We start from the raw sequence: 22,522 nt of genomic DNA on the forward strand, positions 1-22,522 counted from the left end.
TAATACTATCATTAAAGTTGAACTGTTTTAAATTGCTTAGTCAAGTCAAGAAGGCTACAAATATCACTGTGGCTGTACCGTAGAATGGTAGAGATGGGTGGTTCCCTTTTAGCGCATTCAGAAGCCGTGCACAAAGGTGCTTGTATTTCAGCTGAACTGGCTTCTGAGAAGACGAAGCATTCTGGCGTGGACGCAAGGCAGCAGAGTTTCTTTGGTGTGACACGTTTAATCGTGTGGCATGGGTATACATGCATCGCAACGGGTGGGCAGCATGTGACTAAAGAAGGCTGCGAGGACAACAGCATGGAGATCACTACATGAACACAAGAATTGCAGCATGGTTAAGACAACAACAACGTGAACGAAAAGCCCTTAAAAGGAAGCTTTAGCTTGGGGGCTCCCATCTAAATAGTACATGGGAAAGGAGAAAGGAGGCAACCAGTGCACAAAATTTGATGAGGTTTGTTGCATTTAAAAGCAAAAGTTAAAATCTAGTGGCTGTTGGTTGCGAATTTTTGATTTAGGTCGTAAATTTTTTAATAAATGGCAAAAATCGCAAACTTTCAGAAACCAAAACTATCAAGTTTACAACTCTTTACCTCGGCAATGAAAAATGATATCAATTCTGTAAACTGCACCCATTATTGCATCTAAAGCGGACAAAATCGATACATTATACATGGCTCTAAAGTAAACCGCTAATATGCGAGTAGAGCTTTTGCAAGACCCTTGTAACCGATGTAACAAATTCATGTGATATAAATTTACATATCAAATATGTCCACTCTGGAAGCTCTAATGGATGCAATTTACAGAACTGCGATATCTGGTGCCGAGCTACAGATTTCTAAACTTCGTGCTTCTATTTTTTTTTCAAACTTGGCAATTTTTGAAAATTCCTTAAAAAAATTCAAGCCCTAAGTCGAAATTCCACTTCCAACAGTCGCTAGAATTTAACTTTCTCAAATCCAACAAATTTAATTAAAATCGGCCCAATGGTTATCCAGAAAAGGTGTCTGCATTTTGCGTGTATTTAAGTAGGAGGCACCGGAGTTGGGCCCGAGAGCTAAAGCTTCCTCTTAAGACAACAACATGAACTGAAAAGCCCATCAACATCTTTAAAGCTATGCAGATTGTGAACTTTCCACCGGCAGCTGTTGCACCGCAGAAACAGTATGCAGATTCAAAGTCTTGTTCGCACTGAAGGCAGTATTCTTGATCAATCACTTTCTGGGACGCAATCGCATTTCTGAGAACTCGGCACCCGAAAAGTCGGCACCTATGGGCAACAGAATTCTTGGCACTGTGTCAAGATGGTGTGCTTGGCAGTGTGCAAGCAATGCTGTCGCCCACCGATGCCGACTTGTCCAGTACAAGTCAAGCAAGATCTTGCAGATGTGATTGTATCCTTAAAAGTGACCGACTGAGAATACGGCCCCCACTTTCACCGTTGGTACAAGCGCCTCCAAAACAAGATTTCACAGCCAAACATGAACAGGCGGCTACAGTAATCCAAACACTTTCACCGATTTGGTTGGTAGAGTCAATGTACAGCTTCACGTATACACAAAACATGAAACATTAAATGTAGTTTACTTCTTCGGACTGGCACTATGCTCCGCGACATCACAGCAGTTCATACAAGGCGTGTTGCACCTCATAACCCAATGTAAAATTGCAAAAGTTAGTTTAGCCGGGTCACTTAGACAGCTGCCCGTTTCAAAGTAGGCTCCTAGCATGGGTACTTAGGTAATTGATACTGGTGCTGGAGTGTCTGATATGTGTGAACAAAGTGAGTGATAGTTACTGAATGAAATAAACTTCTTTCTGGGACACTGCTTGTGTAATATGTGGGATATTCCCGAAAAGGCAAAGTGACTGATACAAATAAATTAAAAAGGATGCTTGAAGAAAAAACAAGGGTTCAGTTTAAACTATTAGGTTATTTGAAAACTATTTGGACTTATTTGGCCTTACAAGATACAATTTCGAAGTGGAACCGTATCTAGGCTCTCTTTGTTCAGGGAGTTTGTTCACCGAGAGAGAGAACTTTTATTGTTCAGAAGGATTTTGGTGGAATGGTCAGAGCCCCTTTAGTCAGGGCCCCACTGGCCTCAGCGACCAATTTGACCTGGTTTATGAAGGAATGTTGTCCCGCCAGGTCTCGGCTGGTTACTGAAGGTAGTGCCCTTGTTCACTTTTGAATGATGCAATCGAAACTATGTCAGAGAGAGCTGGTTCAGGAACTTAAAGATTGTTCTTGTGCCTCCATTAATAAGACTGACTTATCCATAACACAAGAAAGCATAATCTGCAAATTGTGGCTAACCTACTATATCTTTGTTTAGTCTCTCTTCAATGTGTTGCAACATACCGCTTGTAATGCTGACACAAGACGACACAAATTGCTATAACACGATGAATACTGTAGTGTTTCCGTAGCTCTTGTACATATAGAAAAGTGAGACTGAATATTATTAACGACAGCATTAAACCATTTAGCGGAACAACCTTTTCTGGGCCACAAAGATGTATAGCGTGTAGAACTGGCTAAAAATGTCTGCCTCCACAAACCATAAGCGCAGGTATCACAGGCAAAAAAAGAGGGAGTCGTCCGCTGCTTGTGACACAGTTTCAAGGAAACATAAGTACATACTCCTCTCACGCAAGGCTTAAAGCTGACAACAGTGACAAACATTTCACAGCCAATTGTCTATCTGGCTGTGATGATGACGAGATCAGATGCAACACGCTGACAAAAGAGCATGTAAAAACAAACATATAGATGCAATTTGATCCGCAGTGTGTGAACAACGGAAGCCTCAGCCCAGAGCCAACATTTCGACAAGGAGGTCTGTCTTTGTCGGGGAAAGTCGGGGGTAATAATCTATGGCAATCACTTTTGTGAGAATTCGCGCGAGTCGGCACGGACGTGTCAGCATATATGGCCTACAGCGTTGCTGGCACCATGCCAAGCTCACTATCTTTGCGCAGTGCCAGGAACACTGTCGGCCAAATCCTTCGACGCATCTGGTGCCGAGTCACACGGAATCTCGTGAAAATGATCGTATCCCCGAAAGTGATTGCTCAAGAATACTGCCTCTGTTATTGAAACGTTGGCTCTTGACTATGGCCTTCCTTTGCTCACCTACTCAAGTCTAACCTCCCGTATTCTCAAACGATCCTCGGTTTGAAACTCTTCCTCCACTCCGCTGAGTTGAGCACAGTGCCACCCCTTGACTGAAGAATGTACACTTTTGAATTGCTGGGGAGTGTTATAGAAGCGCAATGACCATTCCTGTCGAGGGGCGGCACTACCCTCTACTTTCGTGAGTCGAGGTGGAGTGCCGAGTGGAAGAACGTTTTATGAATACGGGGGTTTATGTTCTTGTGACTCCTTCAACCCGTTAAGACATAAATCTTCGTAGACAAACAACACATTAATGGCTTGGCTTGTGTCCCATGAAAAAAAAAAATCTGCCAGTTCAAGTGACTAGGAATGGTCAGTCAAATCTCTTCATAATGAAGTCTCATAAAACCCAAAAATCCCTTCGTTATATCCAATATTCATTATACGTACATATTCATTACATGCTGATACTGGCGAAAGACACTTTATATTTACTTCTTGTTTAAACAGCGCAAAATGAGACAAAGGACAATAATAAAGGTGGGATGAAGACAAGTGCTGGATATTGGATATTTATGCTTCATAATATCCAATCTCGAAATTGGACTGTATTTTGTAAATATGTAGGTGTGTACTCGTACTTTGGGATGACGAAAGTAAATCTGCAATCACAGTTTGTGCGAACAATACAACTGTATACAGAGCTGGTATATGAAGCTGTTCAGTAGAATATAAGGGAGGGTTAAGTTGTGCTTTATCTTCGTATTCCTCACAAAGGGAAAGGAGTGAAATGAAAGTGGAAGAAAAGACGACTAGCTAGTGCGAGTGAAGCCTTTGGCATGATGCATGTGGTGCTTCACCATGGCTGCTCGCTCTTCGATGGCTCATCGTCAGGCAGTTGCGTGACACTGTTAGGAAACTGTCAGCTCACAGCTCTGTTGTGACCCTACAGCTCTGCTGTGCCCAGTCAGGATGGGGAGGACTGAGCACCCCCCCTGTCGCTGTAATGTGCGCCGTGCAGCAATTGTGAGTACAGGAGGGCTGGGAGCTCAGACATGGAACTTGAACACCTTCCGCGGGCTGTCCAGGTCAGCCACGTAGAGTGACTGACCATCAGGAGTGAGGGCAATGGCATGCGGCTGCACCATGGGCTGCATGGAGGAAAAAGACAGCGTATTTAAGACTTAACAGAGCGCAAGTTTGTTTGCTGTGTTGGATGCCTTAGAACACGGGGTTCTCTCTCTTTCTTTCTTTTATCATGCTAGGATAAGCATTTTTTTTTAATTTGCACAGATCCTCCTGGTCACCTGTAGGGTGGGCTAAATTTGTTCGGAAACTTGAAAATTCGCTTAGTCTACTTCACTTAGTCATCCCTCTTAATTCGCTTAGTCATCCCCCTTAATTTGCTTAGTCTACTTTGCTTAGTCATCTCTCATAATTTGCTTTATCATCCATCTTAATTCGCTTTAACATCCATCTTAATTCCCTTTATCATCCATTTTGCTTGCTTACGTGGGTATGAGCCATTGCTGATAATTTTTGTACCTCTCGTGTCGTCGATGCGTTTTCGCTCAAGGACTTTGAAGGTGGACTGAATGATGAGACATATAAGGCTTGCGCCTTAATAGATGTGGTCTCCTTCAGTGGTGACATGCACATATTGGTGACCTTGGACGTGGACCACTATGACAACTGCACTCTGGGCTCCTAATGAAGACAACCTGTGGCTGGCACTGCCACCGTCTTTATACGGGAGCAACCCAGTGGTCTGGTTCCTCCAGCTGGAGGCCCACTTCTTCCTCTGCCGGGTCAGCGCACAGTAAGACAAGGGCCACCTCACTGTCAAGTGCTTGCCCATCAGTCTTAGCAAAAAACTGCCGGAGCCAGGTGACTGGTTAAACGATGAGCTCGAAGTCTTTCTCATCACCAGATGTGGCTCCCTCATCAAGCAAGCAGCCATGACGACAACCACAACACCAGACTCACAGGTATGTTGCACGTACGGAACTGTGACCTCTGTGATGCAAACACTTTGGACCACCTTGAAGCATTGAAGCCACACTGCCTCCGTCACGTATGCAGTTCGACCCACCGCTTCCCCAGTTCGAGCCTCACAACATTGAAGGCGACATCACGACCTCCACATCTTTTTTTCACATGCAGCTGAAGGGTCATGTGACAAGGCACGGCTTGGTAGCTGTGGGTAATTTTTGTTTATTATTCCCCCTTTGATTGTACTCTCGTGCTTATTGCACAGACCTGGAAATAAGTGTTTCAGTTGCAAGTGGTGCGCTCTGCATGTGTATAGGCCTCTTCTTTTGTGCTGTGTGAATCATTGCACTTTCCATCAGCAAGTGTTTCATGTGGTCAGAATGGATCCCAAGTCCCCCACTATGGCATCTGTCATAACTCCTGTGTTTCTCTGGAACACAGAACTCCATCAATCATTGACAACAACTTTCCCCTCCTTGTTGCCAGGCTGCTTCTTTCTGCAGGAAAGCAATTTGGTTTTGTCCAGGTCACACTTGTACTACATAAGGTGTTTTGAGGCTTGTTTTTCGGTAAACACCATGTCGCCTACATCCAACTTAAAAGCTTCTTTCTGGCGAGCATGAAGGAAAGGCTTCACTTAGCAACATAGTGTAACAGGAATGTGATGTTTCAGGATGTTGGGCAAAGTGGCCGAGGGAGGCGGACCAAGACAAAAATACTTCAAGGTGCTTGGGCGCCAAGTGGTGCAGTGAAAGAACGTATGAGCAGGTGACGAAGACGGTGAGAGCTCGGTTTATTGGCACTCAGTGGATAACGTAGACAGTCTGCATGTTTTTAATAAACAAGTGGAAGTTGTGTGGACAAAAAGGACAAACAACTGTGTTGACACTTCTCTTCTTCATTATTTGCCACTTTGAAAAACAGTAATTGCGAAATAACTTTCGAACAGTTGATCGTGCCTATTTTGTCTCCAGTGAAAATTCTTGCCATTTCAGTTTGTATCAATCTGTTTTTTGTCTGCAGAAAGTGTTGTTGACTGCTAGGCGCGGTTACGATTAAAATATGTGACTTTATTATAGCGGTCGTTAAAGACAGAACCGTGGACCAATTAAGCATATGGCACGAATTCCTACTCTTCAAGCCACTCATACCTGCTGGCCCCCCAAGCTCATGGAACTGACAAATTGGCATAACAGTCAGTTCTGATGATGGTCGCTATGGAACCTAAGACTCAACAAGCATTGCAAAGGCGTGACAATAACAGCTATGCCTGCACAATGCTGATTGTGATTGACAGCACATATATTTAGCAGTGCAAGGTGCTGTGCAAATGGGTAAAAAAATGAGAAACAAAGTTATTGTGAACTGTTGTTTATCAAACTGTAGGTGAAGAACAGCGCTCACCACTGATCCGGGAGAGAAGCTCTCTGGGCTGGCACCCGGCTCCAGCTCCAGTCGGAATGCTGATGACTGGTTGGGGGCCAAGGACTGCACGCCGTACAGGGTGTGTCCTACAGTGGACATTAATTAGAGGAGATAGGGTGGCAGGAGTGGAAGCAGAGCAAAGGGTTCTGTCCGTCAATGCCAGCATTTTCAAAAACTGCCAGCATATTTCAAAAACTGGTTTGAGGCACTCTGGTTTTTGACACTATTTTAATTTTATTTATTTGTACTATCTCACTCTTGGCCAATTCCCCAGAGTAGGCATCATATGCCGTTACCACAGGGATTGCTGTTGCTGCTGCAGCTACTGCTACTAATACTACTACTACTATTACTGCTGCTCTACAACAACAACTACTACTACTACTAGTACTGCATTTTCTACCACTGCTAATACTTCTGCTGCAACTGCTAGCATCTGAGCTGGCTGCAGCCATCGCTTGTCTGCTGTAACCCTGTTTAAGAAATGCGGCCAAGGTTGCCTTACGTGGAGAACTCCACAAGCTAAAGCTTCCTCTTAAAAACGAGCTGACAGACTGGCCTAGGTAGGAACGTTACTGTGAGACCTACCTCTGGCAGCAATGCCATACACGCGCTGCAGGGGCTCCCCATAGGCAAGCACAAGGTCACCCAGGTCGCGACCCGGTCGTGGACCTCGTGCGCCCGCCCAGTAGCACAGCACCCGGCGCCGCTCGCGGTCCGCCACACACACCACGTTCATGGTGGGCACGTAGGCCACACCGTGTGGCACCAGCATACGCTCTGCTAGCATCATGAACAAAGCTTAAATATGAAACACACTGAAATATATTAAAAAAGAAAGGAGATACACTGAAGATGCATACTAAAGGAATGCTGAAGGCAAACACTGAATAAACCTGCCAGGTGCTTCTTCTTTTAGTTTAACAGAATTTTAAAAATTGCCTGTGGCAGGTAGCACAATTCTAATAATTTAACCATACTACTAGAAAATGCGGACACTGCGTCCATGGGAAACAACATGCTTAATTGACTAATTAAAGAAATATTACTAATTAACTGTTTACTAATTACTTTACACCACTACTGTAGTTTACAAATTGTAGCCGGTAAGCTTGCAAGGCATATCGATTTGGAACAAATTCTGAGGATGACAGTGGTTTTGAGATATGTGTCATCAAATTTCCTGTAAAAGTGCACTGTTATTCTACTTTTAACATGAAGCATTCTTGTCGAATGCAGAGCGTTTTTTTTATGCCTGATATCTGACTGTTTTCGTGCGCCGACCCCGAAGGCGGTGCAGTCGAACACAGCGTCTCAAACCATGATCTGTGCCTGCGTATGGAGTGCACAGCTGTCATCAAATGCCCAGATAGTGCTCAATGTGACCTTCAGACCCGGTATAGTGCCGATGAAACAATGTGCAATCCCTTATTGCTTGACTCATCTGCTCTCGGAGTCTGGGCATAGCGCACCTGGGTTCTTCTACAAGTGTGCATTAATGTCGGCAATGACGAACATTGGGCTTGATCCACCTTGACCGGTGAATCCACCACCAGTGAGGTTACCGGTCAAGACACAGTCAAAAAAACAATTAATGAACTGACGGATATTAATTTACCAGTTATGTCGAGCGATGCATGCACCTATATATGTACATATTCTTAACAATGTAAAATTGTACATAATCATCATCTCTGACCATGCCATGTAATATAAAAACTTAATCTTTGCAACCTGTGGTGTATGTTTCGCTTCAGAAAATTACCATGTTTTGTGAGTGCCCTACTCCTACCAAGCAACAATGCTTTGCATTACGTAGTGCTCCGCTGGATTTATGGCTGCAAAATTTCTTTTAACCAAACGCAGTTTCATGCACTGCAGCCCAAAAGTAAGTGAAATGCCAGTGCATTTCGTCACACAATTTTGAAGTGAATATCTTGAAACTGGTGTCATCCTGACAATTCATGGTAAGTACAAAAGCCTGGTGAAATTTCCGGCCGCAATTGGTATCTAACTGAAATATTTTCCGCAACGTAATCACCTAAAAAACTTACTTACAGTACATTTTTTAATTAGTTGAGTGCACAGTCTGATTTCTTTTGCGATTTATGTTCACCTATTCAAGCAATCCACATCAAAGAATAGAATTGTAGCATTTGCCACAGGCTATTTCTAAAAAAATTCTGTTAACATTAAAATAAAATACTTTATACTTTGGAGGACTACCCTTCTAGAAAGCTCACAGTGTTTGTTTCATGCCAATAAAAGACTTTAGTGCAGAGGAAATTGCGCGCAGAGGGGCTGCACAATTGTTTCACAATTCAAATTGGCCCCAACAAACAGGGTCTATTGATGTTGTTGTGCTGGTGAACTTGCCGGTGGGTGCTACTACCTGCTCTTAGCCAGAGGTCCACATACAGAGGGCGCTGCATTCCCACAAGGCCCGAACAGGTTGCCCAAGTACAAAAACATACCGGAGCAAATATTTGCAACAAGTTGAGACATGTGTCTGCTGCAGCAAAAATCCGGAGACAACTCAGTACATCCTCATGGAATGCTGAACGTATTCACCCAGCGAGACGCATAGGTGACGCCCACCTTCCACGCTGGGATTCAAAGCAGATGGACGCATTAACCAGGCAGCAGTAGAGATAAGCAAGAGACGCTTAGAGTATTGGTGGAAAAAGAGCAGGGAAGAGATTGATAGGACCGCATTCATTACAGGCATAGGTAGCCGTACAAGGTAGATAGAGAGGTTTTAAGAGTGAGAAAAGATTAAAGATAGGCAAAATGCTAGATTTATAAGCATGTATAGATTACCTAATTACCTCAAGCAGGCTAGGTCACCACCCTTTTTCAAAGGGGATGCCTGTAAATCATCATTATCAAGTGCCTACACAGAGTGGTGCCAATATAACAGTGAAAAGATAGCACCAGTAAGTTCTCCTCTAGAGAGATAGAAGAAAACTGAGCCAACAACACTTTACGTTACATTAAAATGCAATGTGATTACCTTTTTCACTATCAGTGATTGACTACTATTAAACAGATATAGATGAGGCGCATGTCACATTCTGGGCATATGATACTATATCTTCAGAGTGGTGGGGGTCAATCCAGTTTCACATTGACAATTCTGTTGCTTACAAAAGCTCTGTTCTAGGTAAAAGTGTTACTTCGGCACCTTTAAACACTAATTTATCAATTTACCTATACGTAATATATTTGAGTTTAGTGCCCCTTTAGAGGGTATGAACATGCTTGCATCTGTGATTTATCTGTGTGCTGGCTATAGGCATGTCATTAGATTTTCAAAGCAGCCCTACTTGGCAATACTTTCGGCAGATAATGGAGCAGGAATTGTTGCCTTTACAGCAGCAGAATTCAGGAGTTGAGCCCTCAAGGTTACCTCTTCTGTGTTCTTTCATTGACACAATGCATCCTTAAGATAGCTAATCGTATACTAAAGGCAAATTCACTCACACCAGAGTAAGGCTGAGCTGAATGTGAATCACTGATGTGAATAACCGATGTGAATAACTGAAGCACCATCTTTACCAAATAGAGAGATTCCAGAGATAAGAAAATGACAACAAGACACAGCTGGCACCCTGTGGATATACAGTATTGGCACCCATGAGTAAACACAACCCACTTCATAACTCGCAAATTGTAGTCAACCACTGATAGTAACAGAATTTGATTACATTGAATTTCAACATGAAGGAAAATGTTGTTTGGCAAGTTTTATTGTAACACAAAACCTCACTCGCACTACCTCCTCATGTGGCTATATATTGGCGCTTTTTTGTGGGAGTGCAGTGCCCTCTCTCTGCAAGCCTTTCACTCAAATTAGCCAGCAACAGCCATCAGAGCGCAACCTATATTATCACCAGTGCAGCTATGCAAGTAATACGCTGTTTGTTGCCTGCTCTTTAAAGTGGGGAAACCACATTTGCCTGGCTTCTTCAATCACAATTTTCTCTGCAACTCATCACCCTGGCACTACTTGGCATAAAACAAACAATGTGAGCTTTCTGAAAGAGTAACATTAACAATCTAGGTTGAGTCAATGTCTGCCTTTGGTGTTTCTTTGAAGACATGTGTTGTGAGAGAACAAAGCAGCATGAGAGCTTTATCAGAATCAATAAATGCAAAACAAAAACTGTCTTTAAATATGGCAGAGTAGGAAAGCAGAAAAATTACATTGACTTAAATTCTCACTTTATTTTTTATTTTTTTATTACGTACTGCTGACTCATGGCCCCAAGCAGGTGGGCAGTTTCAAAAATACAGACATAATACAAAAATCGACAACAGAAACTGTTTTGAGATTAGTGTAATAACAGATATAATAAAATACAAAATAACAACAATGGAATCTGTTTCGAGATCAGTGTAATAGTATTATAATACAATACAAATGAATACAGAACCACAACGGAATCTGTTTTTATACAGTGCCGTAATAGTGCTACAATAACAGAGGTGTGAAAGGGTGCAACAGTGCTACTTTGGCGTGGTAACAGAGACTAGGAAAATGCCTGGATTAATTCGTTCCAAACTGAAACCGTGCGCGGAAAATACGAATAGTTCAATGTGTCAGTTCTAGCAAAATGAGATGTTAGAGAGTTAGCCTGATTGTTGAGTGCTCGAAATGTAGGTACTTTATTTAGAAGGGCAGAGGTTTCAAGAATGAAGAATGCGAGGCTACCTTGGAGCCCGATGTCGGTGAGGTGGGCGCCGTCCCGGGTGAATACGGCAATACGGTGGTTGCAGTAGCCGTCGCTAACAAAGATGCGCCCCGAAGGACCCAAGGCAACACCCGTCGGCTTGCAGAAATGTTTTCTGCCACCACCTGGCTCGAAGGCGCGGCCCAACACCAGTGGAGGGCCTGACGACCCGAACCTGAAAACCTGCACAGTCGAATGACAGGCTTTCACACAAGGCTGGAATCCTGCTCAATCAAACCATCATATGCCACGAAACGCTTCCGAATTTTATTGGTGCCCACCTGTGACAAAGGTTCGATTGGCTAGTGCCTGTAAACTGTGCACTATTGATACAGTGCGGAAAAGTTTTCAAAGCACAGTTCATGTATACGTGCATGTGGGCTCACAGTGACATGACACTAAATGCGGCTCAGACAATAAAGAAGAACGCATGCACCATAAGACTGGTCTCGCACAAGCCATCTTGGTTTCAGCCCAAGCAAAGCACTGCCATTTTCAATGTGCTAAACTGCTAATATGAACCTTCGTTCAAGTACAAACCTTGGGGTAAGCGTTTTAAAAAAGCAATGTTTGATTTTTCACAGAAATTCAAACTCAGTAGCACAATTACTTCTCAGTGTGAAAATTGATTGACATCATGCGTTAGGTTGTGAGATTAGAAGACATCCACGTGTGAGCAGTATTGCGGCACCCAAAAGGTTTAAATAAAATTGGTTGCAGAAAAGAAAGCACTCTCGGTCATTTCTACTGACACGTTGAAGTGAAAGTAAAAGGTGGCACCCTTTAGATTGTAAATGCATGAAGCTGTTGAAGCTTTATGTTGCAATCAAATGAATGCAACTGAACTGCCATTTCATGAATATCCCTCCACCTTGTCTGAGAGAACTCGGGAACTGAGAGGCTAAATTTTTAGTAATGATTATATAAAAGCCCAACAAACAATGAAGCCATGAAAAGCGCAGTGAAAGTTAACTCTGTTTTAACTAAAATGTAGAACAAATTAGGAATGTAGGTTAAATTTTCAGTAGCCTTTACATTACTAATAAAGGAAAAGAGAAATAAGGTGGAAGAAAAGAAAGCTTGCTACGAGTGGGAGCTGAGCAGACAAATTCTGCATGACACGTGTGATCTTTTTATCAACTGAGCAGCAATTGAGCAGGCCATCCAATTTCTGGGGTATTTGTGTACGTGTACTAAACCTAGCTTTGGGAGATGTTAGCCGGTGCCACTCATGATCATGGTGGCGGATGTGGAACCTGCTGGCAACCACGATATGTTTTGTCATTCAGTGTTTCCGTGCTTTAAGTAGTCGATTGACTCATTCGACCTCGCAGCTGCTCTGTGCATACTAACCGACTCCTGGCTAGCAGTTGGTAGAGTGACTGCTGCGCTGGAAAGGCAGAGTTGTGAGGCCCCATTCCTGGACCCAAATTAATTTTCAGCCACTCACAAAGCTGTCCTATTCGAGGAGACCGTGCGGGTTTCTTCACGCTTCAGCTTCATGCTACACAGTTTGGTCAATGCCCACTTTTCCACTGGTTATTCTTCATTCTCGGAATAAATTAAAGGAGTGCGAAAAACGGATAGGACAGGGATCAGCACAAACATTCTGCTGTCTGTGGCTTTTTTTTTCCCCTTCCCTGTCCTGTGCTGTCCCTGCCTTTCTTGTGCTCTTTTAATTTATTCCGTATTATGAACCAACTTGCCCAACAACACAATTTGTTCAATGTTCATCCTCCGTGCAAATTTGTGCAGGGCTGGTTTTCTTGTGCTGAAGTGGACTCTCACCTGATGTAATGCCACATCCGTTGTCCACACATTGTCGTCCGGGTCAACATGAATGCTGTGTGGCATGTAGAACCTGCGTGCACGGTTGCACAGATAGTATTTTTAGGAACCGGGTCGTACTGCAAGTATTCAAAGCAGACCTCCAGTGACTAGGAATTGATAAAATATGAATTATTGCATGTTGCATGCTCTCATGTACTATTGGCATGAATTCAAACACTAAGAGGCAATATTCGTTCGGAATGCATGCACACTTAGGGACATCATGTTTTCCTTCAGTTGAATTTTACTTCACTGTTTTGTTTTTCACTGCCACACAGTCAGGATATGTTCCACAACATGTTTCCAGTAGCCAAGGCATGACAACAACATGGGCAACAAGAGGGTGAAAACGTTAATAAAGGGCGTGAGAATGTGCACAAAATTCTGTGTGTTGCTTTGTTCTTTTGCTGATTGTATTGTTGCCCTGCCTCAGCATCTAAGAATATGTTGAACCACATTACTGCTGCTGTTTTTGTAATGTAGTCGTAAAAATCCATTTTATTCTCCTCAGTTTAACCTTTCACAATACAGAAAACAGAATTGTACAATCAGTACAATCAATAAGACTGAAGCTTCACAGGTGAAGCTTCTATCAAACTAACGTGTGATACCAGCTAAACGAAAGGTTCAAAATCAAATTAATTTGTGAGGATTAATGCCCCGAAGTAACACACCACCTGAGATGGGGGGCTCAGTATTATTTTGTACCACCTGGCATTTTCTTTTTAACAAGCACCTAAATCTAAGTACATGAGTGTTGTTTGCATTCTACCTCAATTGGAACGTGGCCGTGGTGGCCAGGGCCTGTGACATTGTTCCGAGCAGCAGCAGCATCCCAGATGGATGAATGGTTCATTACAAGCAAAACGAGACAGTGCATGGACAAGTCTGATTCCTGGTTTTTGTTACTCAGTGGGAGACAAAATCTGTACCTTTAAATGTCCTGCACGGATTTGGTCAGACAGAGTATAGACCCTTTAGGTGTCGCCTTATTCTGTTCATTGAAAACTTGGTTTCACCACATCTCTTGCATCTTCAGAATCATGAAAATCATACAGCTGCACAAGAAATATAACATTTTTTATTCTTCAGTGAGCGTTTGTGAAGCTTACAAAATGTGATCTTGATGCGCAACCTCTCCACAGGAATGTCATAGATGAGAACATCAACTATATTTAATGTCTAACATACTTCAAAAGCACATCTTGGGTAAACAGTGCAATGCAGACACGGATAAAGTTAAGGAAAGAAGAATATTTGTGCATCAGCCATCCTTTGGTGTCATTATCGTGCGATGAATTGAATTTTCTCTACAGCACTTTGTAGAATCAGGCCTGATCTTTGTGCAGTTAATCTTGACGTCAGGTTTGTGTGAGCATGCACCCGGAAATCGTTTCACACTTCTTGTATCATGTTGAGAGTGTTCACGTGACGTGCTTGTGCAAATAAATTTGTTTTCATTTTAATAAACTTCCGAGTTGCGAGCTCAGCGCCTGTCCTGTCGCTTCCATTAGCTCTTGTCCGTGTCAGTGTTGCTCTGTTTACCCTAGATGAAGCTAAAGCAATTCGCCCAAACATCGGTTTCGTTACTTGGAAAGCACCTATGCAGCCACTAGAAAATATATATAATACAAATCATTGTGAGAAACACTGAAAGAAATATGACCGACCACGAAAGATTAAAAGCTTTTGTGGTCGGTGTCCGTTTTAATTGTGGTCATATATGTTCCCGGGGACCAGACGGGTTTCTGTCCAATTCTTGATTTCAAGGATATGACACACTGACACCGAGAGCACACACTCAGCTGTCTACTTTACAACTCGTTTTACTCAAACACTGTGTACACATTATTCAAACCTGCAGCACAGGTTTAAGCAGAAGTGTTTCCAGATGTATGTGACACATTTTAAGTATCATTGTTTTCATCAGCGCTCTTGCATTTGATGCGCTACCTTGGCCTGCACAATTGTGCACGCAGCACCTGAAGGGGATAGGAGGAGTGGCATAGCTCACATGTTCTGTCCCCAGTGTTGAAGCAGGCCACCCGACTGTGGGTCCACCACGCAGATGGTCGGCTCCTTGATCACAGCATCTTGGTGTCGGTATACGTGGCCAGCCGTGAATGAGCTGCATGCATGAGAAAGAGAAGTGACAGCCTTTAAATAACTGTAAGCATATTACAGGGTAATCCAAAGGTAACACAAAACGTAAAAATTCAACAACTCGCGACATATAGACAACAGCATGATGGTGCGTTCACATAAATGCACACAAGGACAAGAAATTTTATTTAAAAACAAGTTTATTGAAATCTCTAAATTTGTAACTGACAGGTAGCACTTAAGCCCCACTGTATAAATTCTGAAACAACTGAAGTTCCAATACAGATGAATGTAGCAGCATAATGCTACAAAATAAACCTATATGAACCCAGCCATAGAAACGAAGCTCATCATCCTCATTCAGGGTCGAAACCTGGAATTGCTGCCTCACAGGAGTATAGTTGCTATAGCAACTGTGCTAGCCTGGGCACTAGCAGTGGGCAGTGTGAGGGGCCATATTGTTTGACAAGTCATAGTGCTGAAAACTGGAACAACAATCAATGAGACTCAGCAAGTTGACATATTATGGCCGGATTCTGGATTAATATTGACCATCTAGGTTTCTTTAAATGCATAAAGTGTTACACATTAGGTTTTATATAAAGGTGGGGCCCCGTAACTCTCATAGGAGTTGTAAGGAGAGTCCCCATGTTATATGCTTTTATATAAACATAAGAGCGTGTGAATGCAAAGAACAGAAACATTTTTTTTTGCGACAGTACAAATATACTGCATTTTGATTGATTGAGTGATGCAAGCATGAAAGAGTGAAAGTTAGTTTTCTAACTGATAAATAACTGTTGTGATGTCAAATCTGTCAGTTAATTTATTCCAAAGCTGTGATGCAGCATATGAAAAGAAAACTAAGCCGTAATTAGTACGAGTGTCCAGCAAAACTTGCATTTTCGAGGTGATTGATCGTAGTGGGTATGCAATATTGAGATAAGAAATTTTTACAGAAGGGCATAAAATAACTTTGTAAAGCAAAACAGTACTCTTATTAAACAATAAGTTGGGCTGCATTAGTAAGTTATGCTTCTACAATACCAAGAAAGCTACTCTTACAGTCAGAGGAGGTTTAATAAGCCAGAAAAGGTGCAAAGATGAAAAATGGGTTTTTGCACGAGTTGACTGTAACATCATGAATTTTTACGGCATTTACTTGGGTGTAGCAAATGTTTCATCAGTAAAGATGTACTACTATATTGTATTCTAAAGGAAGCCAAAGACATAACTGAGCAACTTTGAGAAACTTTACTGCACTGCAACGACCCAGATATGAGAAAATGCATAGACATCCGTGACATCACACTGACGTTAAGTGCTGGGGGTTTCAGCACAAAATTCAGAAAGTTAATGTGTGGCTTTCATTTTTATCTTCTAGCATTCAATTCAACTGCACCATTTCCTTTTCTGTCACATCCCCCGTACAGCTGCGACCTCGCTCCAAGCGACTATCCTGGAGGCCGCAGCAGTGATGATTAAGTGAAGTAGGCTGTCCTTTCATGGCTACAGCACAAGGAGAAATCTTTCTATGCTGCTGGCATCCATGCGCTGCAGAAATGCTGGGATAAGTGTATCAGTTTAAAAGGGGAATACCTCGAGGAATGAGATCACTTGCATGCATCTAAACATGTTTCATAATCTTGAAAAATAAAAAGTCTGGGTTTGACTTGAATTGAACACTCCTCGAAAATGCAGTGAGACCATGCTAAAGCGGTCAGGACTGAGCTGAATGTCCACCAGTGGTGCAGGATCAGTTGGGTGAGATTTGGACACACAATTAATACGCTGTGTTCGTTTAATCTAGTTTGTCTATAGCCTTCTTAGCTGTGCTGTGTGGCTGGGCTGTCATGGCTAAATGCTTGCTGCACCACAAACATTAATTATAAGCAAAGTCAACCCCACACCTCACATCAGCCAACACGACTGGTAAAGTTGATGGAAAGTTAGTTAGTTGGCCTGTTTTCATGCAAGAGCCTAATTCGACTATTAAACGACTATTAAATAAATTAAACATTTACAGTGACCAATGGCAAGAACTTAAAAACAGAGGTAGACTGACTGTTGCAGTTAAGTTTTGTTAATCTGCAACAACTCGATCCTGTGAGATCCAGGAAATGCCTGACTTCGCCATGCGCAACCACTGCACGTACGAGGAGACTGACACACACACTCTGCTATCACTCCGGCCTTGAAATTCGATGTTTTGCTAATCTGGCACATCACATATGTATACCAGCGGAGATGCAGTATCAGTCTTCTTGGAGTGTGTTAGAGTCAACATGGCTGCCCTATATTTTAGATATGAAGGTGTTGGAGATTCATTTCTGCCTACTTTTACCATAAGTGGATCATTATTGTGCAATGACCTTGATTAGGTTGCAATGAAAAGAAGTGATGGCCCTTCTGGCCTCGCTCACGTCTGGTCCCAGACGACCGGGCCACGGTGAAAGATGTACAGCTGGCCCTGGTTGTCGACGGCAACACCTGCCACTTGGCCCAACAGACTGCGATTGGCTAGCTGCCAGTTGGAATCCTCCCATGGCAACGAATGCTGAGAGAGTTTGCAACAATAAAAACAGCGATGCTTGTTACATATTCCTGGTATGAGTATGAACTGTGCAGTTGGGCTGACCTAGCCAATGGCATACACAGCTGCTTAAATCAGCAGGCCTGTGAAAAAATACATATGCCTGAAGTGCTGCAAATTGTAACAAGAATACAACTGAACCAAATTAACATTACCATGATGCCACAGTGTTCCTGATACTATGTCATTACCAAAGGGCGGACATCATGAGTAATGATGACAATAAGAAATAGGAGAAATAATGAAACATTCTATTTCAGATGCCTACAAAAGCACAAAATTTCAGTACCTGTACATGAAGACAACACAGCACTATGACAATACACAGACTGATGAGTGTAGCAAAGAAAGAGGTGGAAGATAATGAGCATAGCAGGCTAAGAAATAGCTTGTGAGAAGCAATGATGCAAGGAGTATGGCTTACAGATTAGGCTTTCTTCTGGATGTTTGTGTTATACGAGATAGGCGGGTCAGAGCAACCCTCCATAAGCTTTCCAAAGCAAACTTGCCTGTTTTTGTTTCTTTGTTTTTTGTTAGCAACAATTGCAACTCATCATTCATTTTTGGCACATGATATTGATATAGGTAATTTGAGGATAAGTCAGCGTAACAAATAGCTGTTCCCTTCACGATAAAAGTCAAGGACCCAATTAAGAGAGCAGCGTAATTTTCGTGAATGCCTTTCTCCTCAAAAAACAAATTATTGCACCAGCTCAGCAAGTCTCGGAAGAGATTTCCAAGCCCAATTTAAGGACGGGCAGTCTGCATAAAATGTCAGTCACAGTGTTTAACTGATATAATCAAATGCTGCCCATCAATAAAACAGTGGTTGCACGTCATTGTCACACCCTATAAAAATTTGACAAGAAGTGCCATAAAATAGAAGACTATGATATTTTTTGTTCAACTCAAGGAAAAGGATAATATAATGCATATGGTACATACTTTTACCTACAACATATTTCCTGCCAGCTGTTCTATACAACGAAACACTAGCCTAAAGTGCAGACTTACACGCACTTAAACCTGTTCCTCTAGAATAATCATAATCAGGAGATGCATGACTTATGAAAATTAATTAGCCAAGGCCAATTATCTAAACTTTTTGGTTAAGTATAATGTTCTGCTGTGAATGCCATGGCAAATCGAATAGGAAACAGATAATTTTGCTGCTAACTGCACTCACAGCCTATAGTGTGCTAAAGTATTGTTCAATTCCCCCTCCCCCTTTACTCATATGCATCAATATTTAATCAGGCATATTGTGTATAATATAACAAATTGAAGCTCAAAATGCTATTCCATGTGCCCTGAATTTTTTTAAAGTGTGGCTTATGACATTCTTGTGCACTTATACAATTCGTTTTAACATTCTTCATTAGCTTGTTAGCTATGTGGTAAAATTACAGTAAATATGCAAGAAAAAGGTAGAAAGATCAAGGCAAGGTGATAGCATGCGCTACTGACCGTATTTTCTGTTTGTATTCCTAGGTTTGTGGCCCTTCATGCAATTTGATTATGCTACATACCTAGAATGGCTCAAGAACACAGGAATCTTTTAAAGAGCATGAGAAGTAATGAGCAATTAATGTTTACATATTTGAAATCGTGGTTCTGTTATGAATGGGTATTTTTTTGGGGGGGCGGGGCCATTAAGTTTGCTGCGTGTAGCACTTTTCTGACGCTGCATTAGCTAACTGGTTGACAATGTCACATTTGGCAACTGATTGTATTGAAGGAATGGGAGAAAGAAAAATTGGAAGGCAGTGAGGCTCACTCGATTACCTTAGGGGGCGTTGATGCAAATCAACACGGTGAGAAATCGCTGATTTTGTCGTTGGCCTAATTTAACAGAATAAGCCAATAAAGCTCTCTTCTGTCTTGACATGGCATTGTCTATGATTGGGTAACTATTGATGAAGAAAAACGTTTATAACACTACCAAGGTACCCATTACCAACGAGGAGTCAACATGGCATCCTTTGTGCGTGCCTAAATATATTATCTTCTTCAGGTGTTCTGCACACAATTCGATCTGCACACCAAGGTAGCTACAGTGCATGAAAAACGAAACCACTGATGAAAATAATCACATTTATAACGTCTCGCATACACCTTGGAACACTTCTGATTGCAGGTTTGAATAATATATGTAAATTGTTATAGTAAAACAAGGCAGACGGCTGGGTGTTTGTTCTCAGTGATAGTTTGTCGTTATGTAGTGGGTTCACTTCTTTCATCGCTTTTCAGAATCTTTTACATAAAGCATATTTTTTTCAGGTGGCTAGATAGGTGCTTTCCAAGTACGCTAGATATGAAATACTTGTTTTTTCCCTATCTGGAAATCCTGTAGAGTTCTCACCACGGAGCCTACATCCCCTAAACATTATACTACTGGTTCCCAAATATCGAATCGAATATTGAATATTTCATTATTCCTAAGCAACATGAAATAAGAAGTTTGCATGGAGACCGTTTGGTAAAAAATGAAATCAGGCTTACATTCATTGACACATGCATGTAATGTACTGTGCACAATTAGGCACGCAGACAACTGAGGAGCTTGTACATGATAAAGGGACTGTTTCGAATTATCAATTATTGGGGGCACCACAGCAATGACAGTAACGGAACAAGAGGACAGCATGCTAGCAGATGCACATACACTGTTGTGTTTGCTGAAGGAGATAAGTGTGATACTACAGCAACGCCCCCTTGTTTTAAAGGGGGTGTTGCTGCAAATCAACACGGCGAGAAATCGCTGATTTTTCATCTGTTTTATTGATGCATGCTTTTCATGATTCTGTAGATACAATTAAGAAATGCGGTGCAACAAAATGTTTCAGTGGACAGAAATAATTGGCGCCATAAGGGCTTTTTTTTACGTTGTTGGGCATTCCTGCAAAAACAATAGAGGCTTAATTGGAGTAGTTAATGTCCAAGTCTCCTTTTAACCATATGAATTTAGGAAAATTCAAGTCTACTGAGCAGTGTAAAGATTGCATGATTCAGATGTAACGATTAGTATATCGTTTAAGTGACTTGAAACTGAATAGAGTATTTTCAGTCAATAACAATTAATTCAACTACAATTCACGGTTAATTAATACTGCAGTGGGAATACAGCCGGAATTAACTCGGGACCTTCAATGTAGATTTATTGCCTGCGATGCAGGTGCATGACTGTACTCTTGCTACTAATGTGCTGCCGTTTCTCGTCAAGTTGCCGTATATGGCGGTCATAATTCCAACCATCGGGTGCTTACTCCACATCACACGGGAGTCTTGCAGTGAAGTATCAACGAAACGCAAATGTCAAAGCAACGATTAGAGAGGCCTGAATAGGCAAATTCGGCCAGCTCCGTAAAGAGTTAATGAATAGCTATCAATTAAGTTATGCTTCGCGTATCTTTAATTCCATACCACATTTTCAACTTCACTGTCATATCAATAACTGCCGTATACGGCAGTAATAATTCGAACCATCGGGTGCTTACTCCGCATCACAACCAAGTCTTGCAGTGAAGTATCAGCAAAACGCAAATGTCAAAGCAACGGCTTGAATGGGCAAATTCGGCCACCTCCGTAAAGAGTAAATGATAAGCTGTCAATGAAGTTATCCTTCGCGTATCTTTAATTCCACACCACGACTTTAACTTCATTGTCATATCAATCTCAGCATAAGATGTGTCTTATTGGCTGATTCCCGCGCACGGTGGGAATATTCCATATGTTAAGTCCCTACTGTGCGCACAGGACCGCATGGCGGCTCGTTTGCTCGGAAATAAACTAGTCGAGAACGTTTCACTCATCCTCCAAAGACTTACTGATAAAAGGCGACGTATCAAATGCCGATCTGAGTGATATTCGTCGACAGCCCGAACGTGTCCCATATCCCTGTCAGGCGAACAAGTGGTAAGCATCGAGCCTTCAAATAGACATTTAGAAGGTGGCGAGCTTGCGTTAACGGCGCTATAAATAAACTGTGTCCTCAACGCGGTCCGTTGGGCTAGATAATCAAACTTCAATCTCTGAATCCGATGTGTGCGAGAAAGGTACATGCAGTTACGGCTACACTTAGTGTATGGCTCTATTTAAAACGCAGTCGTACGCTGTCACTATTTCAAATGTTGCAGTGCACGAGCTGCGTTTTCACTCTGTGCGCTGTGTATGCGTCTTTTGGGATGGAAAAGCTCGGTACGTCATGAGCTGCGCGACGCTCACCTGTCTATGAGCGGGAGGCGCGCGCCAGCCGGCAGCGCCAACGAGCAACAGGCAGGCGATGGCTGCCCACGAATACACCATGTCGACTGCTCAGACGACCGGCGGCTTCCAGTGAACTCGGTCACGGGCTTGTTAAAGACATGCCCGCGTCGCTTTAAGCGTTTGGCACCGCGACGCCAACGACAGATGTGACAGCTACCGTGACTGCTGCTGATGGATTGCGTTTATTGCGGATGGATCTGTTGCGGGTCACGTGACAACGGCGGCGACGTCATTCGTACGCCTTGATGACGCCATACCCTATCACAAATAGTGTACCAAGCTGAGCGAGCGCAACACGGCTAGTGGCCTGTGCATCCGCCTGTCGCCCTCGCAACTGTGGCGCTGCAATCGGCATTACATCGCATGCATGGCTGCAGATGATATGTGTACAATTATATTATCCTTCACTTTGCAGGTCCAGGGCACGATGGAGAAAGAAAAAGGATTGTT

General features: G+C 42.5%; 1 protein-coding gene across 1 annotated transcript; it reads right to left on the reverse strand.

The window, feature by feature from the left end:
* Positions 1-179: 179 nt before the first annotated feature.
* On the reverse strand, positions 180-22,276 carry LOC119433786 (peptidyl-alpha-hydroxyglycine alpha-amidating lyase 1). Its single transcript, XM_037701046.2, has 8 exons — positions 22,031-22,276; positions 17,637-17,770; positions 15,125-15,238; positions 13,069-13,141; positions 11,262-11,463; positions 7,136-7,327; positions 6,527-6,633; positions 180-4,281 (listed from the first exon to the last, which is right to left on the reverse strand). Exons 1-8 carry the CDS (start codon positions 22,109-22,111, stop codon positions 4,180-4,182), a joined length of 1,005 nt encoding a protein of 334 aa, XP_037556974.1. The 5' UTR covers positions 22,112-22,276; the 3' UTR covers positions 180-4,179.
* Positions 22,277-22,522: the final 246 nt, after the last annotated feature.

The sequence above is a fragment of the Dermacentor silvarum genome, chromosome 11 (genome assembly GCF_013339745.2).
Source record: "Dermacentor silvarum isolate Dsil-2018 chromosome 11, BIME_Dsil_1.4, whole genome shotgun sequence".
In the NCBI taxonomy this organism is placed as follows: domain Eukaryota; kingdom Metazoa; phylum Arthropoda; class Arachnida; order Ixodida; family Ixodidae; genus Dermacentor; species Dermacentor silvarum.